At 44.8% G+C, this 22557-nt stretch overlaps 1 protein-coding gene across 8 annotated transcripts in view; it reads right to left on the reverse strand.

The window, feature by feature from the left end:
• ARVCF (ARVCF, delta catenin family member) overlaps nt 1-22557 on the reverse strand; it is a 238021-nt gene that overhangs the window by 109175 nt on the left and 106289 nt on the right. Inside the window, exon 1 of one of the 8 annotated variants that reach the window (XM_027652028.1) lies at nt 22436-22557. This exon is cut by the window's right edge and continues 175 nt beyond it. The exons of the other annotated variants lie outside the window; for them this stretch is intronic. Coding sequence (XP_027507829.1) covers nt 22436-22456 — 21 coding nt within the window. The 5' untranslated portion in view covers nt 22457-22557. The remainder of the gene's footprint in view (nt 1-22435) is intronic. 8 annotated transcript variants of the gene reach the window in all.

Genomic DNA, 22557 nt, shown 5'->3' on the forward strand with positions numbered 1-22557 from the left:
TTACAGGGACATGAAGAAAAGTGGGGTTGTTGCAAAAAGTACAAGAAGAGTTCTCCCAGTCACGTGAATGTGAGTCCTGCTTAGATCAACTGCTGGAAAATGGAGGGTCATCAGTTCCCTCCTGCCTTTACTTCACAGTGATCCTTGGGGGGAAAACTGGCTTTTCTTCCTTGCAGCCTCGCTGCTGATTGCCATGTGAATTAATGTTCAGCCCCAGCCATCCCTGTTGTCACTGCCCAGCTCCCTAGGGCTCTGGTGAGGCTGGTTTGTGCCACAGGATGGGCTGGCAGGCTGCCAGGCAGGCAGCCCAGGAGCTGCTGGCCTTCCTGCAGCATCATCCTTCTCCCTCAAAACCAGAGCAACCGCTTCCAGCTGAGCCATCCAAACCGCTCTGCCACCTCAGCATGAAGACACAGCCCAGGCTTTGAAACAAAATGTTCTTGTGCTTGAGGGATGGCAGGGGTTACCTCCAGAAACCTGCCCAAATATTTCCCCAGGCTGTCAGAAAGCCAGGCACAGGGCAGCAGTCATTCTGTCAGGCTAACAGGCCGGGATCAGTTGTCTACAGCAAAGAGTCATTGTCTTGGTCAAAAGGGTGGCTTTACAAATAAGTTATTTATGTAGTGGTTGAATGACACCTGTAAACTTCTCTGATTTAATGCTAATTTGATGCAGATTGAATAAATCACCAGGTAGCCCCAGTTTTACTGGCTCGATTTTTTCCGAGCTTAATTTTCCCCCCCTATTTTACTGGGCAACATTTTCCAAAGCAGTCACGTTCTGCTGACACCTGGTATTTCCCCCACCAGCATAAGCAGATGAGCATCTAGAAAGAACACAGTCCTTTACAGTACAAAAGCATTATTTGGCTTATAATAAGCAAATAAACCTTATGGTAACAGATTTCCCCTCCTGTGCACAGGGAAGTGTGAACAGGGCACTCACGTCTACAGAGGTGATAAAAGATGGAGCAAATCCTTCTGGAAGCAGTTCCCACCTCAGCAGTTGGTGGCTGGCACCCAGCAGCCTGTGCTGAGCCAGCTTCTGTGTGAGCACATCCCCCAGCAAACCCCTCCCCACGACACAAACACCATCACCTTCTGAGGCTCCAAACCCCCTCCCAGGGGCCACAGACACAGCACCATCCTCTGAACCCCCCAGGGGCCACAGAGACACCATCATCCTCTGAACCCCCCAGGGGCCCCAGTCCTCAATATGGGAACTCAAAAACAATCCAGGGGACAAGCACCTTTACCGTGGCTGCATCCTGGTGATCACAGACCCTCTGTGTGTATGATTTGTCCTACAGCAACACAATGGATTTTCCATCAGGCAAGGACACTCTTACAGCAGCAGAGTAAGATTTCAGGGTAAACAAACCCCCAGTTTTTCAGTTTCTGAATAATAATAACAAAAAAGCATTTACAGATATTCTTTTTAAAAAGGACCACTGAGACCAATCTTCTTGTCTGCTTCAGAGACCTTTACAAGACATTTTGTAATCTCCAGCCAAAGCACATCAGTCTGTCATGGGGAGGGAAGAAGAAAGAAATGGGGTAACAGTTTAATTTCCCCTGCTCATCTGAATGCACATCAAGTGAGCCTTTCCACAGCCTCATAAAAATGTGCAAGGTGGGCAGAAAATAATTTAGGATGCATCTAGAATATATTGATTAGGCCTAGTCATACATTTGATAACATCTTGCTGTTGGTAAGGCAAGTGGGGAAGATAAAGCTGATCTGTGACAACTGGCAGGCTTAGTTTTAAATGGAGCTTCAAATCAAACCCAAACAAAAAAAATCTCTGACCCCCCCTTGGAAAATACACACAAACACCTCCAAATTCTCCATATTTCCTCTAAAGTAACTTCCTAAAGAAGAAATGGGCTCCACCCCCACTCCTGATAGTAGGTATGATATTGAGCACTTCAAGACTAGTCACTGGCCCTTTCCTCCTGCCCTTCCATGTGGCCACTGGAAGCTTCATTCCCAGAAGCCCCATTTCAGTATGACCACCTGAAAGCAGCCAGTATTTCATGACCCTGCTCTGTCAGTCTGACTGTGTCTTATTTAGTACTTCCTTCTTGAAAAAGGCCCAGTGTTTTGTTTGGGGGTGAGGGGGGAGATCCCAGGGACAGCGGGGTTGGTGTGAGCCAGGAGGAGTCTGGAAAGCATGGATCCATGATCCTGAGCTCCCTGGCACACAACAGTCCATCCTTTCCCCAAATCCTCCTCATCACACAGCCAGGATGTTGGCAAGTCTGTCACCATGACATCCCATCATGGCTTTGCACAGGAGGGACCAGGCCACCCCCCACTGAGAGGTTACCTGCACCTCTCAGGGCAGCTCAGGACTTGCCTGAATTACTTGTGACTCTGGTGGTTCTATATAAGAGCTTCAAAACCAAAATCTTAAGTTCTCTCAAGGATGAATTATAGAAAATATGTTAAGAAACACGAGATGCTTCAATTCCTTTGTGCCTTTTTAACTTTTAATTTAGGTCAGCTTCTCTTCTGGAGCTGGGTCATTTCTGAACCCCCGGGCTGTGGCACAGGACACCAACCAAGGCACAGCAGCAGCCAGACCCCAGCCTGGAGAGCAGACAAGGGTACAAGAAAATCCCAACACACTGTTCAGTCTCTCTAGCTTATGTCTGGAGTAAGTCACCTGAATCTGACTGTATTTCAGGAGACAATAACTAAAAACACTCAGGTTTCTTGGTTTCTTTATTAAGTTTTGAATACACTTGTGAGAAGGGCTGGGGAAGAAGCCTCATGTTGCAATGGGAAGTGTTTTGCTTAACAGCTACAGAGAAAGCAACCCATCCATTTACAAAGTGAGAAAGCAGAAAACAAAACCAGCCAGCAGCTCTGCAAAATGATTTAGCTCGGTGTTACCTTGCACTCCACCTCTTCATCATGGAAGAGGTTTGGGATGCTTCGAAGGGCACAAAATTCCACTGAAAAAGCCACCAGCTCAGCACTGAGCAGGGATCAGCAAAGCCTGGCCAGCTCAGTGCTGGAAGGTCCCACCCTCAGTGGCCTGTCCCCAGAGGATTATCTTTGTAGCCTCCTATTCAGTGCTGTTTAACACACCAGAGCACACATTTCAGCTGCTAATTCAACTCTCAGTCAAAACAGGCAGGAGAAGCAAACGGATGGATCATTCCTCCCCGGACCCCAATTTTCTTAAAATCCTCCAATCATTCCTTTATGCACAGCAGTGTTCACACACTCACCCCCAGCAGCCCCCAAACACACCACCTGATATGGTTTGCAGCAGCCCAGATCCAGAGATGGAAGGAGAGACCATTAAATCAGAACAAAAAAAGCAATAAACTACAGGGGAGACGATGATGTTCCAAGGCATGCAGCAAGTCTCTTCTACTGATCCCTCTGCCAGTTTTTCAACTGAACCACAACTGAAAAGCCAATTTAATAAACATCTCTCATTTCAACAGGCAGGACACCACCAGGCACCAAGAAATGTTGCAGCTCAGCAGAAAGATAATGCAGTGATCATTGGGTGGGTATAACAGAGGGATTATTTTACAATTACAGCAACAATGAAAAAGCAATTTATACAGTAACACGCTGGTGTACTGGCAAGTGCCTGTCCAAAGGGATTAAATAAAAGTCTGACACAGACTACAGAGAGAAGAATGTCTTTAGCAAAAGGTTTATGAACTTCCCTAGATGGCTGTATTTCTGTGCAATATCCCTTAAAGGCAGTATTTGGTGTTTAGATCCGTTTTAGGTAACAGAGGCACAATGCACAAATAAGAAATAAAGAGTACTTTGAGAATTCTTATTTATTTAAAGAAAAGCAAAAGTACATATGAAAAAGACAGGTCACTTCTCACTGCTTTAGAAAGCATATTGCAGTGGCCTCCAAAACATCTTTATTTCTTGGATTAAATGGCCAAGGAACCCCAGAGGCAACACTGGTAGTTCTCAGGCAGTTCCTGCTGCAGCAGTGGCTCTGGCAGAGTATTTGAGAAGCCCTCAGCAGGAATACTGAGAAGGGACCAGGAGAGAGGAGAGCTATCCAGAAACACCGGGTGCATGGAGGGTCTCACACTGCTGCACAACACCCCAGGATCCTCTGAGAAAGAGCTGGTTAACAGAGACAACCTGCAAGAATAACCTGCAGGTAGATCAGGTCCCTGTTCCAGAGCAGGGAACATCCAGCTGAGAGGGGAAAAAAAAACCTGCTTCAGAAGAGAAATTCGGGTAGTTCAAAGGGAGGGCAGATGAACATTTTTACAAACCACAGAGCTTTTAGCTCTGGTTGATTTATTAAATGGGTCGTCCTCTTTTTCCTATCACTTCAGGCAACAGCTGAATTATTCAATGAGCTCCAGTTGACTATGTTGTTTCTAAAACACTTGGGCTACCTCTGGGGAAGGAAGACAAGAGGCAAAGGGGAATAAAAATACGTTTAAAAGTTAAAGAATTTAACAGAAGTGGATCCTATCCATTTACAAGAAGTCTCAAAAGCAGAGAGGGAGACAAGTCTTTGTGTAAGTCTCCTGGTTAAGGAAACTTGTACCACATGGAGAACTGGAGATGTGCAGCTCAACTGCAAAGCTCCCTCTGATCCCAGCACGAGGTGATGGCCCTTCTGCTGCCCCCACAAAACAGGATTTGTGGCTTCGACCTCAGGGACACCCACCCTGTCCCTCCATGTGCCTGCAAATAAACACCAGCTTTACCCCCTGAACTCTCCCATCCCCAGCAGCACTGTCAGAAGAAATTCTCCAGCAGTCCAGTGGAGTGAAAAGCTGTTTTCAGACAGTCCTCTGGAGCTTACTAAATGCAGTGCTTTTTTTGCCAGTCCAAAGCAGAGGGACCCTAACTGGACAGGGAGAAGAGGAATGAAGCCAGTCCCTAGGTGAGGCAAACCCCAGACCACCAGGCTAACAAAATAACATTCCTCTGAACACCCCATTTCTCATGGATCACCAATTCCAGGACTCCACTGCACAGTGGCATTTAATGAATGCAAACACTGTGTGATGCCCATGTGAACAGTGGCCAGTCTCCAGATCTCAGCAGTAGCAGAAGTGGTTGGTCATGAAGCAGCAGATCAGCTCCTGGGAAACTACTTCTCATCTTGCAGAGAAGAGACACTTGCTCCAGAACAAGTCATCTTTCTGGAAGCAAGCCTGTTGCCAGCAGGGAATCCTGCTCTCATTTGTGCCTACTCAGTAATCAGAGCTGGATACAGGAACACACAGGAATCAACTGGCACATCAAGACAAAACCCAATCAAGGAATACAGAACAAAATTTAAATAATCAGAAAAGCGAAGGGCCTGACAGCAAATCACTGCAGCCAAACCCACAAACAGTTCTTCACTACACTAAAAAAAATAGGAACAGAGAAAGCCAAGAACCTTTAAATAATTTACTTGCTTATGACATATTTTACTACTGCTCCCAAAGACTTTCAAACCAGTTACGTGTACTTCAAAATAAAATTCAAGTTATTTATGGCTTCTTTCTTTTTTAAAGATTACAAGAAATTTATAGGCACATAATCTATAAAGACACAGAGCATCTTGACAGGAGTAAATTACAGGACTGCACATGCCAAATAATGCTCAAATACAAAGATCAAAACCAGAACGCAGGACTGACAGCTGACAGGACATTCCTAAGGATTTCAGGTGTTCTTGCTATCATCTGTGAGAAATATCTAAGTTATTTGAAGCCTGCAAATAACTACAAACCAGATAAAGATATCTAAAAATCAGTGAAGGAATAAGTTCTTCACAAAAGCTTGTAAAAATGGTAAAAGTTAGCAAAGCAAGAGTCAGAGCCAATTATCAGGGGGCCAGACCTGGGCCCTGTGACTCTTCCAGCCCTTCCAAGTACCATGGACCAAGGACCAGAACTGGACATTGAATTATCTCTCTCTGCCCTCAGCTTACATGGAAAAGTACAAGTTTATACTCATTGGATTTATCTTCCCTGAAGAATCCCCATTTCTTTCAATTCTTGTCTTTAATTAAAACACTCCATCCCAACTGCTGCATTGTCCTGGGCACCTGATTTATTTCTTCCTGCCATGTCCTGCATGGTTTTCATTACAGAACAGGCAAGATCCTTTTCCAGAGATCTCTTAATCTTTTCTTCCTGTGCCTTATTCAATTTTTTTTTCCGAGTTTCTTCTCTGGTTGCCATTTATATTTGCACAGATAAAGTCTGTCCATTCCAGCAAATCCAGGCTTTCCCATTCCTGCAGAAATAGCACTGCTGCAGGAATTTTAAATATGTGGGTTTAGCTGATGCATGCTCGTTGGGATAACTACGAATGCAGTGTAAGAATTACTCATTGCAGTGATTTCAAAAGGATACTTTAATAGCTTTTTGTAAAAAGGAAGTTTGATGTTCTGAATCACCTATGGAAAACAATCAAATCCGCCTTTTAAAAAAAAAAAAGACCTAAGAACATGGTCTTTTTGTTGTATTCCAGTAAAGCTGCCTCATTGTAACGAGGCACATTGCACAATGCCAATTTTCAGGCTCCAGTGCCATTGGGAAATTCTCACTCGAGTAACTTCCATTCAGCCCCAGCCAAGAGCATTAGAATTTGTACAAAGCTGACGTGCTTCACCCAGAGAGCAGCTCCCCAACCAACCCACTCCAAACGATCAATAAAGTTTACTACACAGACCCAAAATTCAATACTGAGGACACATCTCTGAAGCAATCTAGAATACCATTCCTGGCAGAAAATTATGCACTGAAGCCACTTCCTTTTAAGGTTAATTTTGCCCTTTTTTTTTTTTCAATAAGTAAACAAAAGTATGACAGAAATTATGCAATAGACAGAAAAGGGGCTTATCTAAAGTAAATAAAGCCTTCTGTTTGCAACCAGCTGAGAGCATTTGGTAAGCATTTCTCTCCTTCCCTCGCCCTCTTTAAGGGCAACCCTTCCAGTTAACACATCAACTTTTAGAAGAGATTTGCAGGTGGGTAATGACTCTTCTCTTGGTGTGGTCACTCTCGTGGCACCACTGAGCAGGAAAATTGATAGCCCGTGGTGCAGATTTGACAGTGAGCAGTTCAGACACCAAATGCTGCCAAAACTTGCACACCTTTTTTTTTTTTTAATCTTCCCTTTTTGGAAGACTAGTTACACTAAGAAGAGCAATGCAAGCTTGAGATGCACCAATCAGTAAGTTTAATCCAGCCCAGGGAGATTTATAGAGTTTCTATTCAAATCACTGCCTTTCTCAGACTTTCAGAAACATCACTTATTCACACAACCTTGAGACAGTACCCTCCCCAAAGATGTCTTGCATTAATCCAGTGATGCAGCACCAGCAGACAGGGGGCTGCTAATGGGTTTTTAGTGACAAAGAACACAGGGACAAGATGTTCAAGATGAGTAACCTCTGTCCAAGTGCTCTCTACAGACCAATCCCCTCGACAAGTCACAGGTGGTCACAGGTTCTCCTGACAGCCATCAGAGGAAGAAGACAGAGGGCAATGCTCCAGGGGAAGGTGCCTCCCATCAGCCTGGGAACAGAGAAGTCTCCTGCAAAAGCTCCCTGACAACCAGAGAGGAACTGCTGGGACCTGCTGGCAGGGTTTGCTCATGTCCCTGCAATCCTACAGCACCCACACTGCTCCTGCTCCACCTCAGGGAACCAGGGACCCCAGGCTACATCTGACTGGGCACACAGAACACAACATGGGCCCTCTGATGCACCCACACTACCAAATGAACCAGCAAATGAACAGCTCAAACAAGAGCTGTCAAACAGGACACACAACCAGCAGCAGTCAGAACAGCAATATGGCAGCAGATGAGCACATTCCAAAAGCCATGGTGGAGTAAAGGTGCCTCACTGCTACTTCAACATCACACCACGTCACAGCAGACAAGGAATGTGGAACGGGAATTCTCCAAACCTACTGGAAATCTCACATCAGTTCCAGGAAAGAGCAGAAAGAAGTAGTCTTAGCACTTCTCCACTTGACTGGCACCTGTCACATTTAAAGGATGTTGTGTAAAACACCCTTTTTGTTCCCTTAAAATCTGGAAATTTCACAGGGAGTATTTCCCCAGCAACGATCCTCCTGCACGTGGCTCACTAGTTTGCTGTCATTCCAAATGCCTCTGGAAACATCAGGAGGATCCACATCCCCCAAGTACAAGCTGGTGTGTGCTCAGCCACACTGAACCCCCAAATGTTTGTCCTGCAATCACTGTACAGCAACTCCCTCTGCAGAACTGCCCCTCCAGAACCACATGTCACCACTGGCAATAGTCAGTTTGGGCAGTTTGCAAGAGTTTTAATGAAATATATCACTTTCCTAACGAAAACAGTGAAGTTTTTCTAGCCATAGTACAACCAATTTAGCTCTGTTACTCACAAAAGCTTTCTCTGTCTCCAAGGGTCTCCTATGACTCCAACTGTCTTTTACTGGATAAAAGTAGATCCTAGGAACTCAATTGTTGTCCTTCTGACACAATTCCTGCTGCCTTCAACCCCCACACTGAGAGCTACCATTAACTGAGGCCTCCTCTTTAATAAAACCCACAGCATGAAAAATGCACAAACTGGTCACTCGGGACAGGGAGGTCACAACCACACACAGAATTTGCAACCAAACACGTAGACCATGGATGGCAAAATAATGGTACACAAAGATGCTCAGCCTTCCCTACAGAGCTCCACACATCACTGCTCTGACTCACAGCTCAGGAGGCACACACACAAAATGTCTGTTCTGGAAAGAGCACTGAGCAGAACTTTGGAAGAGGCAGGCAAAGGGAAAAAAGTCAACTACATCTTAAGCAATGGAGGTAGCACAGACAGTGAACCCTGTACAGCAGAAGGGATATATTCCATTTACCTGCTGCTACTTAATTTCTGTATTTTATCATTCTCAGTATTGCAGGTTACTTCTAAAAGATCCTGCTGCTGTTCCCATTCACCTTCCACAGTAATCCCTAAATACAGAAAAAGCCCCAAACCACTAATGGCAGGAGAACTGCACCTTGCCTCTGCAAGCTCATAGCAAGTGTGATCCAGTTCCAGCTGCAGCTGGTTTAATGGAGATATTTCTGGAAGGCTGACCATGCACACAGAGTGAAGGGTTTCCAGCCCCAGCTCCTGCTGACCCTCACTGGCCTGATGGGCCTGTGCTTGCAGGAGAACCCACTGAACCCCCTGAGGGGCCATGAACAGCCTGCTCAGGACAAAACAGACTCAATAGGACACACTTCCCAAACCATTAAATGAAAACGTAATGAAAAATGTGACTTGGGAACTTTCTGGCTGAAACCACCACCATCCTTTCCTCACTCCAAAGTCTGACAGGTATCCAACCAGACAGGTACAGTGCAATGTTTTATCCTAGGATGAGCTCCAGTGTCATCATGCAAGAACAAAAACCCCCCAGCATCTGGTATTAAATTATTGCTCTAACAGATTTAGAATCCAACCCCTAAGTCAGTAACACAACTTCAGAGATGAAAACTCAACACTGATTTCTTAAATCTTACTGCCACTAAAAAATAACACCAGCAAACACTGGTGCCTGAACACCAGCAAACACTTTTCCACTGTGACAGTGACTGGGCACTGGCACAGACTGCCCTGGGAGGCTGCAGAGGATCCATCCTCAGGGATATTCCAAAGCCATCTGGACATGCTCCTGGGCAACCAGCTCTGGGTGACTCTGCTTGAGTTCCAGGTGACCTCCAGGAGTCTCTTCCAACCTCAGCCACTTGGTGATTCCCTTGCTCCATGTTAGTCACCCAAATACATCCTACTGCTTTTGAGATTATAAATCTGCATTCTAGTTCCTCTACAGACACTCCCCACCTAAAGCAAGCCAACAGGGAAAAAGAAACCTCAAAGCTTTTCTGAATTGCCTCCCCCATATTCAAATCTGCAGTGGCTCTAAACACATGCATAGTAATGATCAGCTTGACTTGGGGCTAAATAAACAGACTTCAGTCAGCACTGCTTTCTTACTGTGGCACAGAAGGCCAGGAGTTTCTTTTTGCTCATCAGACAGGCAAATACAGATATAAAAATAGGACTGGAACACTTTAGAACAGTTTGTCTTTCAGTCTCTACTCAATCTCCAATATGTCTGTCCAAACAGTTAGTAAAGCCATAATCTGAAGTGATACAAATTCAAATAAGAAATACCTGTTCCACACAGTTTAAAGCACTCCTCTACTTTTTCCATATACTTTCAGGCATGGTCTGAAAGCCAGACTTCCCAAAATGCAGAAACACCGAGGTTCTCCCTCAGATAACCTCAAAGTTACATTCCCTTCCTTGCAGAGCATCCAGGAACTGTAACCTACTCACCTTTATCTCAACAGCAGTGTTGACAATCCCTCCAGAATTCATTCCTTTGCATGAAACAGCAAAAAGCTCTCTCAAAGTTACCTCTAGCAGCTGACCAGGAAGGTGGAGATGTGCTAAAGCTTGCCCATTCTGGCTCATGTCCCCACTCCCAGCTGGATCAGCTGGCCTGCCAGAGCTGTCTCTGCTCGCCTTCAGCCTCGGGTGATCCTGCTAAAGTGATCTCTTTAAGAAGCCAAAGCATGCAAACATACCCTTCACAATCTCCCTTTTGAAAAGCTCCTTAAAATCCAGCTCTTCATCAATCAGCATTATAAACCCCCTCCACCCTCTGCCTGTGAGACCTGACTGACTTAAAGAACAGTTTTCTGAGGTTCCCACCCTACAAATCGACCCCCTGATATCAGGCACCTTCAATCACACGGTGCCCACAGGGAGTAAGAGGCACCTTATGTGTGTTCTTTACACCTGCAATATATTCTTACGACTCCAACAGTATCTGCTCTCTGTCCCACTCCCTGCCTGTTTAACCTTAACATCACTGGTGCCCAGAATTAATTCCATGTAACCTCTAACAGACTGGCTCCATCACACTGACACACTGCCCCACATCATCACAGGGTGACATTCACAGCCACCCCAGGAGGAAACCTCAGTGAGCTGCTGAGCCAGCAGGCTCAGTGTGCTCTGATGTGCTTCCCCCAATTGATCCCTGCTGCTGTCACACAGAAATGCAGCTGATACATTGCACACCACCTTCAGTCACCACATTTCAATTAACTTCAATGAAACAAGGAGAGACTGACTTCAACAGTGCCACCATCATCACCAGATGGCTGAAAGTTCAACTCAGCACCAGCAAAAAAAACCCTTTCTGTGCCATCAACACTCCATTTAACAGCCTCCTGCTCTCTTCTGGTAGCAACTCAGCAGCCCCCTCAGGTAACACAGAGCCTGGATCTATCTAGTCTGACAGTTTGCAGTATTTAAGCCACCTACAAGGCCTTGTGGAGTGTAAAGATAGGCAAAAATTTCCTCCAACACCCTGAGCACCATCAGCAGGGCCCTGGTGTGCTTCTGACAGCACCTCTTCCACTCAGACATCACCCAGAGCCTGAGGAAAGCAGAGTCTCCAGCCCCCCTGCTATGAAGTACCTACATTCTCGTGTGGATGCTTGTTAATTCTGGAAAACTATGAAGGAAGCTGAAATTTTCAAAAGCATATTACAGCAAGTGAGGCATCAAGCAGCTCCCAAACCTTCCTGATAGCCAACAGCTTTCTGCACTTACATTATCCAATGAGTTAAAGGAAGAAATATTTGGCTGATTGAATTAGTGCATTGTCCCTCCAGAATAAGGAGTGTACTTGGCTACAGAGATTTATCTTCTTTACCTCTTGTATCACTTCAATAGTCAGCTAAATATAGAAAAATGGTAATTATTTAGCACATCTTTAAAACAACAATTTCCCTCCCAATTAATTTCCAGTTCCTCAGATTAATTATCTACTCAAATTTTCTTGATGCACACACTGCAAGAAGCTGAATGTGTTTCCTGTAAATTAAATCACCTTCAGAGATAATGATGCTCCTAAAACAACTCTGACTAAGCAAAGAATCAAAAATCCATTCCACTAAATCTGCCTGGATGGGTAGAAGGCAGAAACCAACATCACCAGACAGAGAAACTCTGGAGCTTGGGCCCAAGCAACAAGCTGCTTTCACCTGCCCTCAGGGTAAATGACTCCAATGTAAAAAGTACTTCTGGCCCAAATAAGAACAAAACTCAACTCTCCCCCAAACCTCAGGGATCATCACCACTGCTCCCAACATCAGCAACTGGAGCTGCACTCCAGAGTCATGTTCAACCCAACCCTCTGGTGTGAACTTGCACAGCTTCTGCCTCACCTGGAGGCATGAAGGGGCAGAAGATTCTTTACAAATATTAATTACTTCAGTGTTGTACAATCAGAACTCCGGGGGAAAAGAAGTTTCTTATCACTCAAAGCTCTGTCACTTGAGCACAACAAAGGGGAACATTTAGAACAAAGTATGTCTGAAATCAAATATCTGCTAAAAGCTTACACATTTCGAGCCTGTCTAGATTACTAAGTGGAAATGCTCAATCAGACAACAGAGAGAAGGCAGAGCTGGCAGACAATGCAACCATCTTATAAAATATTTAAGCAAAGCATGAGACCACTGATAATATGCACTTGGTCTGATATAAACGATGTGGGGCTTCATTTCTTTTCAAAAGAAAAAGAAGTCTTTTATTGGTATCTGGGGGGCAGGGAGGAAATAAAGAAATTTTAAGAAAGAAAAACCAAACCATATACACAGAGACACATTCCAAACTGTCATGGTGCAGCCCAGTGTACCCTCATGGTAACCAAATGCACTGCAGTGGTACTTCAGAAATGGACCAATGTACACACCAAGAGGTTCTGAAACCTTTCACTTTTGAGGAAACACACAGTAGTAATGATTCTGCTGAGAACAAAACTCTCATCCTTCCCTCCAGCCAGCACCTTCAGCAGCATCTGCTCTGTGCTAAAGCTGGACTAAACCAAATAAAGCCCCACCCCAGCTAAGGCAGGCAGCTGCACAAGAGCACAAAAATTACAGCATTTTTAATTCACCTACTCAAAATTCAAACCAATACACAGGTTTTTCTAAACCAAGTACAATACCTAAAGGGGACCAGGTAACAGGACTAAATTCAATTTCTCTTATGAATCACACAGTCTGATTACAGAACCTATTCATGAAACAACCCATGGAAAACACCTAGGGAGGCTGTCACCCCTGTCACCAAGGCAAGGGGCTAAAACTGCCCCGGAAGACAAAAAGAGAAGGAAGGGTCAGGTCATTAAGCTGAAATCCCAGGTGACCAACATCTTACCTGGGGAGAGGTTCATTCAAATTTCATAACCCTAGTGAGTGAATAAGGTAGGCAGAAGGGATGCTGGTGTCAGAGGGGAGTGAATGATGCCCTGAATGTGGAGCACAGTGTTGCCCACACAGACTCACCCCCAGCCCCGTGCAGGGCCAGGCTCCATTCTGGGACATGTCCACTGCAATTAGGAACCAAATAACTCTGTGCAATGGGGCTGAATGGCATTTGCTCTCCAGAGATCACAAGTTCCAACTGAGATTTCAGCTGTGCAGTCAGATTTCCATTCTTAACTCCTTCATTTCCAATGCCACTGATCTGCTCACAACACTCTTCCCTTTCCTTCCATTCTCAGCTAAATCCAAAGACACAATTTTACAGAGCCCTGGCCCTGCCTGCAGCCCCAGGTCTGGACTGTGACAGCCCTTCTCCAGAGTTAATGAGACATGAGTTCTGCAGAATACCAGCTCTGAACTGCTGTGGGCATTACCAGAACCCAACCCAGAATTTCAGAGACCAGGAAAAAAAGTGGGAAGTAGCCCTGTAGGCCCAGGCTGAAGGGCACTGTCAGCCAGGGGAACTGGGAACAATTCTGAGAAATTGGTCATGCACAGTTGCCAGGACCAGTATTGAGCTGATTTTGTGCAGTGGAGATCATCACCTCCCATCACCTCCCCACACACTGGGTGTGCACCTTCCCAAACACACTCCCAGCAAAGTGAACAGCCTGTGTGCCCACACAGTCCTACAGGCATTCAGTGCTGCACCCCCCACAGGAGGGGATACACAGCACAAAAACAGAATCACAAAACAATATTTCTGCTTGGGGTACCTTGTGCAGTACCCAACAAAACCATCTCCACCTTTTGGTCTCAGCAGAACATGGAGTTGACTTTTAAGAGTGAAGAAAAGTACCTTTTCACAACTTGTTAGGCACCCAAAAATCTACAAGAAACATGAGAATAAGCACAGTGTAAGTGTTGTGTTTCAATCATTATCTTAAAATTTAAAAACATTTTTTAAAAACACTTCTCTATCATTTACAACCAGGAGCAAACTGATTCTCACTGTCCCTTTAAAAGAAAACTCTAGATTCTTTAGAAGAATAAAACAAAACACTTAAGGGAATTTTAAATACAGGAAGGAGGGATAAGAGCATGGGGGAAGAACCCAACAGGCTTTGTAAATATTTTTGTGATTCCAGTTGCCAAAACAGTATCCACATAATACACCTCAGCCAAGTTTCTCTGAACAAGAAAATTCAAAGAGCAACAATTCATGAAATATCCCCACACATTTGCAGTGTATTTATGCCAGCACTTCAGCTGCTGTGGACACGACTCTTCCTTTACTATCCTGATTTACACGGCAGATGCTGATTTTACCACTGCCTCTTTTTCTGGAAAGGCTCTGGAATTCAGCCAAGCTTGGGATGGGTGTTACACAATATCTGCTATGCCTCTTGGTAGAGGCAGCAGAGGAAGAAAATTATATTTGAGTACTGAAAAGTTTGTACTGGCACTGTTGAGCTGAAATTTTGAAGTGCCAGTTTTGTGAGAGAAAGAAAAATAAAACTGATCTATGTAAATGAAACACAAACATGATTTTGACTGGAGTCTCAAAAATCAAGGAGAAAAACTTACTGGATTAACAGTGTGTCACACTAGATTTAAAGAAACTTGCAGGCAGATGCTTCAGTTCCTATTTACACACCAGAATCAGCAGTCAGGCTTTCCAAATTACTCAGCAGATTGGTGCAGCGCTTTTTAATTGATCCCTAATCACAACTGCAGTTGGGGTATACTCGCTTCAAAGGGCTGAAAGCCTGTCCCTCATTTCTGCTTACCTATATAGCAGCAGTTTTCTCTTTGAAGATTTGGCCCTTGAAGAAAATGTAGGAAAGAATACGTTTTTAAATCTAACACATTGAGAAGGGACACAACTTTTTCAGCAATGGAACTGAACATTCTCCCTCTGCTTTCTCATACAGCTGGAGGAAGATACTTGGGTTTGTGTGTTAAAATACAGAAGCTGCAACTGTGAATAAGGTCCATCACTAGTACATAAAAAAATGAATTAGTGCTTCTTTGCACCTCCCTGAAGTCACAGAAGGGTGCAGTGTCACCTTCTGTTTGCCTCATATTTCCTCAGTGTTACCCAAGGAAGTCGTCTTTGCCACCTCCCACACCTCAAATGATTGATGGCTGCTGGGTCTGATGTAATTACAAATGGCTCTTCCCTCCAGAAACAACCTGCTAAAATGAATATTGCACCTCAGAAGCAAAGTATTACCCTTAAAAACTGCCAACAGTGAGCACTAATGCAAAGCCCTGGTATCGCTGTGCCACTAACGGGTGTCACGGCTGCCACTGACAGATGAAAAGCCAACCAGGGAAGGGAAAAGAAATGGGATGTGATGAGATTGCATCATAAAACACAAGATAAATGTGTTGCCATGACCAAGATGCATTGTAACCTCGGGGAATAAAACAACATGTCTGGGTAGGAAGAATGACCCAGATGAGATAGAATTGCTAAGGACAAATGTGAAATGTTCCTCCTCTAGCACACATTTACATATGCTAATTGGAGAAATACATTCTTTAAAACTCTTGTAAACATACCATAGTCTATTCCTGTTGGGTAAAGAGGGGAATGAAGAAACAGAAAGTATAGTAAGCTTATTAAAACATATGAAGAGGGGGTGAGAAAAAAATATTACAGAAAAAAAAATAAAACAGGAGCTGCAGCATCAAGTTCTGACACTTACTGCTCAGACACAATCAATCACCCTGCAGAAGACAATTAATGCCATAACTAGCAGACTTCAGAAAGTTGCCATATATTTAATAAATACAGATCTCCTAACTTGCATGGCAGTGCTAGAAGGTAAGGACAGGCTTTCCACATAACTGATTAATTGAAATTTCATCCAGAAAACTGTGTGCTCAACTTCACCCAACCCCCTGTGTCAGCTGGCACCCACTGCCATGCCCAGGCTGCCCCCCTTCCTGGGCTGGACACAGAACTCTGTTTCCCTCCTGTTTGCAAGGCAGGCAGCAGGTGCAGCCCCTCTGAACCCCGATGGCTGCACCGTGGTTTTGTGCACACCCAAACCCAGGCACTGGGCAGGGCTCCAGCTCCTGAGGATCCGTGATTTCAGAGCTGCCATAGCGAGGGGAGGAGGTTACACCAGCAAGGTGCCTGGAAGTTAATGATGTCCTTGGAGAACAGGAACACCACCTGATGCAGAACCAGAGCAGTCGCTCTACAGGATTTATGCCAATGCAAGACAGTGGTGCCATGAAAAAGCTTCCAGACACCACTTCAGTATAAAGAATGAGTTTGGTTCACCAGTGATCTAGCCACCTGCGTAATCTGTTCTCTAAATGAGTCATTCTGTTCATTCAAAACAAAATAATTTGTTTTGCATTGCTGCAGCACAGCACTCTGTGAAGCACCTCGTGTATTCTGACACACTGGTTTCCTTACCAAACCTTTCTCCAGAGCTACTGGGAATTAACATACTTTCAACAGCCTGTACTGAACTGCCTAACCAAGTAACTTCATCTCATTCAAATGTGGAGCTCTCATCCCTGCATAACACTGGTACAAACATTTGTTTCTTTGTTAAACTCCTCACACCCCCAACCAGCCAAGGCCCACTTGCTGCTGTGCCTGGGAGCCAAGAGGGCCTTTATTCCCCCTACACTGAATCCTCCTGAGAATCCTACCAAAAGAGAGGGATGCAAATCTTACTAAAATGATTTGAAAGCATTTACAATTCAAACAGCAGAACCATCCTGATCACACACAGGACCTGTTCATATCTCAGGGCTCCACCATCCATGAAAGACTTGGGCTGCATCTCTTTTATCAGATCCTTAATCAACTCTAAGTTCGTAGTTTGAAAAGACTTTGAACATTCCAGATGATTCTTCTGATCAGTGTTACACTACACACATCCAGAGTAATGCTACTTAAAATAAATCATCTTCTCATCTCCTCCACATATGTATTTTTATACACACACATATATATATATACAAACAAACACACACAAAAATATATTCTCTACAGTATAAAAATAAGCCCTCACACTCTGATTTCATTACAGGCTTTCAGGAACATCTCTCTGAACATTACAATAGTCTGGCTGAGAAAGTTCTACTAAAAATAAAAGTTCAGAGCTGTGCCAAGTGATTTAGCTTGCAGAGGCAGAAATTCCAAACCTCAAAAATTCTCCAAGTTTACTTAGAACAGTTTTCACTTTGTTTTTCGAATGCTGAAGTGTTGTGATGCTAAGGATAGATGTGTGGGATTAGCCAAAAGGGAAAACTCAGGCATTTCGATTTCCTGCTGGTAGCAGGTGTGGGCTTGACTCATCAAAGAGGCACAGAACACCACTAAAGGTATGAATTTGCACATTTCTGCAGTATTCAGGGAGCACTGAGCTCATGGAGTCACCACCCCTTAATCACAGAAGGGATCCTGCCTGTCTATCTGCAGATACAAAAAACTGTGCTTCCCTAAAAAGCAAGTGTTGCTCATCAGGCTCCTCTCAGGTACAGTCACAGCTGTTCACTCTCAGGCATGCAGACAAATGAATAAAAAGAAGGATCCCAAAGCCTGGCTGCAACCTAATGAGATACAGGAGACACAAAGGACATTGTGAAATGTAAAACTATCAAAGTCTGACTTGGAGTTTTCCTTTCATCCAAGAATCTGAAATATGCTCTCTCTAGTCTCCGGATTTATTTCAGGGATACCATTCACTCTTCAAACCTCCACTGGAGAAACAAAACCAAAGAAAACCTACTAGCAAAATTCTATGTTTCATTTCTCACATGCTACTAACACAACAGCAGTTTTAAAAGAATAGAGTCTTTTTATTGCTCCTATCTGTCCATGAGAAGATCTGACCAAACCACACATATAGAGAGCTCCCAGGCCAAGGCATTTGAGATATGAAACCCCTGTGCTGTCACCCTGTTCACCAGCAGGAGCAGTTACAGAACTCCTGCCCACACACTTCCCTTCATTCCTTGGCCTTTTCTTTCTCCTGATAACCTACTTAACACAGAGCCACTTCTCCTCCTTGCTTCACTTCCAGGAGGAAGGCAAAGCCCTTCCAAGGGCCTCCAATGGCCTGGGTCAGGATGCCATTCCTCTGTTCCTGGAGCATGCAGAGTTCACTTCAGTTTTTAAGCTGGATCAATTCACTGGTCTGTGCCCACAGAATGGTCCTAAAGGTGTGTTTGCATAACCAAGAGGGTGACTTGTTTTATACTATGGGAAACCAACAGCCAGCAGTAGAAGAGGATCTCCCTAACCCCAAAGCTGAATTTCCCATCTCACACAACAAAACACACAAGTATTTTCAGAAAGGAGAACAAGCAGTGGGGAAATCTGAACCAGGGGCTTCTGAGAGGTTCCCCTGCCCACAGTTGCACAGTTTTGCTACCACAGAGGAAATAACTTGGCACAACTGAGGAACAGATGTGGGAACAGGTAAAGACATGCTGAGGACATGCTAAAATCCTCATATTCAGAGAAATGCCTTGTTACTTTAACACTCAAATACAGAGACACAACTGTTTTCACCTAGTGGCCCTGATTCTACTCCTACTGAATCAAAACCTTAAGTTAGTGGCAGAAGTGAACTCCTCAGAGAAAAGTGGTTGAGATTAAATGTTTGCCAACAGCCTTGCTAAAAATGGCCAGTCCATCCAGTTTCAAACGCAACTGCTTAATATGCTTCCCTCCCCCCCATTTTATCTTCCATAATGAGTATTTCTACATTGGAAAAGTCCTGGAGCACACATACTTTTTTTTTTTTTAATATTTATTTTTACTCACTGCAGTGTAACTCAAGCAAAAACCGCAGCCAGCTTGATTCTCCATGTACAGCAGCTCACCACCTCACCACCTCCAGGACAGGTGGTTAAGCAACACAGCCTCAGGAATGCTCTGCTGGGAATGCCTATTGCCATCCCAAAGCTGTACCCACACAGTCACACAAACTGGACACTGTGGGCAGTGGAAGTGCCCAACAGCGGCTTCCACAGGAACGCAGATCCTGCTGCAGCATTTTCAGGCACAGAACACTCCCACAACCTGCACCGTGTCCTGCTGCAGCTCCAGAGCCTCCTGGTCGTGGTGAAGGACACAGCTCTGAGAGCCCCTCCAGCAAGAGGTGAATCCTCACACCTGAGTTCTGATGTTCCACACCTGAGTCAGGCAGTGACTGCCTGAAGAGTTCCAACGTCTCCCCTCCTGGAGGGAGTTCTGCCTCTGTGGCAGAGGTAGCAGAAGGACTGACTGTGTGTCTCCACTCAGTCACTCCAGTGAGCAGTTCAGCATCCCAGAACATACTCCCTTTGTCCAGCTCTGCTACAGAGGTCACACTGCTGGCAAAGGGTTTACTCTGGGAAGCAGGGAGGAGTCAATATTGTGGAATGCTGCACCTCTTCACTCCAAGGCAGCAGAGCACATTACACCTGCCTCAGGCCTCTTATACATGAGAATCCGTGGGGGAATCCCTACAGAGATCCATGTCAAAAATTACACTCCTTATTTCTTTCCAGTATGACTTGCCCAACTGTTTGGAAAACGATGGTGATGCTTCTGCATGCTGTGCCTCCATGAACATTTCTTCCACAAGCTTTCCATCACTGGCACAGGTTCATAGCAGGTATGTCACTAACACATTATCTGCTTTCTCATCCTGCCACATCTACGACTTTGTACTCCCTCACATCAGGATCATCCTCCAGTGAAATGCTTTGGGGACAAGTGCTGAAGAAGGGCAGCCTTACTGAGTTCAGTGCCCGAATTTGAAATGTTAGTGAAGTACTTTCTGAAGCTGGAATAATAGAGAACTGAAGAGTTTTTTGCAAAAGTCACTTTAAGTGACTCCTTTCCCCTTCACAACTTCATGGCCCGGAGGCAAGCCAGCACTGGAGGTTTCACAGCCAGATCAAAGCTGAGTGTGGTACAGCATGCACACGTATTTTAACAGCTCCAGCCTTCAAGAGCCTTCTCAATTTCATAAACTCTTTACTTACTTCCACGCCACTGCAGACACTCAGCACAAACTTCAGCAGTTTTCATCCCTCAGCAGCAGAAGGGGGATGGCCCAGGGAGGACTCCGGGAAGGCGACTCCTTCCCTCCCTGCTCATGGCCACAGAAGAGTGTTCAGCACTTGTTTTCTTTACCAGTGCTCCCAGGTATGATGCTGCTTTTGTGACCCAGAACCTGAGGAAGGATGGCTACTCCCAGTAGAAGCCAAAACCATGATTAGAAATTACTCTTCATTCTTTTTAATTACAATTTCACGGCTGTCTTTATCTAAGCACATTAGGTCTTCAGTTAATGTGGCAAAAGTCCATTCTAGTACCTCTCATATCTTTACTGGTATGGATTGTATAGACTTGTCATCCACCTCCAAGTCCATTTCACTGAGTTTTATTGAATAGTGATCATTACAGCTAAAGAACTACTTTCTAGAGGCCCTGTAACTGCACAATAAACGTATCTGACAACTCATGGCTTAAAACTACCCCCTTCCATTAAGCAAAACATTCTCTAATACACTGTTGTGCCATCAGACTGAACAGTTATTCTGTAAAAAAGACCTCAGAATGAATCGAGAACCATTGCTCCAGCAGCAAAGATAAAATGCCATATCTCTACCTGATCCTCAACTATGACAGACAGCGTGAAAATTAAAACCATGAGATTTTTTTTGTTTTGATAAGAAAGAAGAATTTACAGGCTCGCTGAAACGCGTGACCTAAAGTGATTAACTACAACCTTCCACTCTCCCTCAGGCTTTTCTGCCTATGAACACAGAAAACCCAGAAGACACGAACACAGCTGTACTGCACGGGTCAAAACACATTAAATACACCTTTTTTTACTGTTAGCATTCTGCTCCTCATGTATTTTCCTTCACGTATTAAAAAAAACCCAAAATCCCTTAGAGCTGCTAACCAGATCCATCTATCTAAAACTCAACAAGCCACGGCAGGTAATTTGACAGGTACAGCAGCTGAGGGTCAGGCAGTACGAACAGCACCACAGACAAACCAAACCCCCTCCTCCCTGAGAAGGCCACAGGTAGTGTGAACACAAACGAGCACCCAAACAGAACCAGGATTCAGCCACCTCCAGCGGGCAGGACCGTGATTCCAGGGAATCCTGCAGACAAAGAAATGCTCACTCGAGGCCCCAGCTGAAAGGGCTACTTTTCCCTCGAGGGAATCAACATCCTATTTGCATCAAGAAATGATTCAGTCTGTTCCTGAGATGGGCAAGTGGAACACAGAGTGCTTAAACAAACTAGAGAACCTCTAATAATTCCAGTGCAATGAACCTAAACAAATTCACAGATGTATTATCAGTCATGTATTATCACTGAATTTTCTTATTCTGGAGTACACTGCTTTAAATTATGAAGGCAGAAAGGAAAAAGGAGGGTTAAGAAAAAGACACAACCACATCCCAGTTGGAAGAGAAGCTCTACCCTGCCACCACCTGAATTTATAGGGTTTCCTGAAGCTTACAAGGCAGATGAAGGAGGTTACCAAGGAAAGCACCTATAAATTACAGGAGTCTACATGATCTCTATTGATTTAAATCTACTCTGCAACAGCTTTGTCCTGCAATATCCAATGATACTTGAAAGTAAAGAATAATATTTGAAATATTTTTGCACAGAGTTGTAAGTCCATCACAATTACTAAGACAACAGCCTTGAGCTCTTTATGTTTAAGACAACATTTAGTGAAAAACTAGAGTTATTTCCCTGGTATGTCCAGCAACAAAATCAAAGAGAAAGCCAGGGAACACGGTATGGGAAAAGCAAACATCTAACAAAAGCACAATAGCAAAGCTTTCTCTTTTAAAAGCACTATTTCTAGCTGTCCACGTCAAACAGCTCCCCAGATTTATTGAGCAGGACGAGAAGGTCAAAGAACACAATGGCTTGCTTTTTCGGGTGTTCCATCAGTTACCACGACAGAGACAAAAGCAGGATCCCTCTCGAACGCTCTGCTGCAAAGAGCGGCTCAGCTCCTGCTCTCAGTCCTCAGCTAAAAACAAACGCACGAGTAACCGAGAAACGAGCCCCTCCAGGCTGACAGCTCTGCCCGCGCCGCCGGACCCGCGGGGAAGGACGCGAGTTTCGCACTAACCTGTTTGAGTTCCGCAGGCATTGATGCGGGGGGACGGGGCCGCCGTCCCTCGCGGGGAACTCCTCCGGCCGCCCGCCGCTCCCCTCACAGCCCCCGGGCTCGGCCGGGCTCGCTGCCCCGCT

Source organism: Corapipo altera, unplaced genomic scaffold (genome assembly GCF_003945725.1).
Source record: "Corapipo altera isolate COAL_440 unplaced genomic scaffold, ASM394572v1 67, whole genome shotgun sequence".
Taxonomy (NCBI): Eukaryota; Metazoa; Chordata; class Aves; order Passeriformes; family Pipridae; genus Corapipo; species Corapipo altera.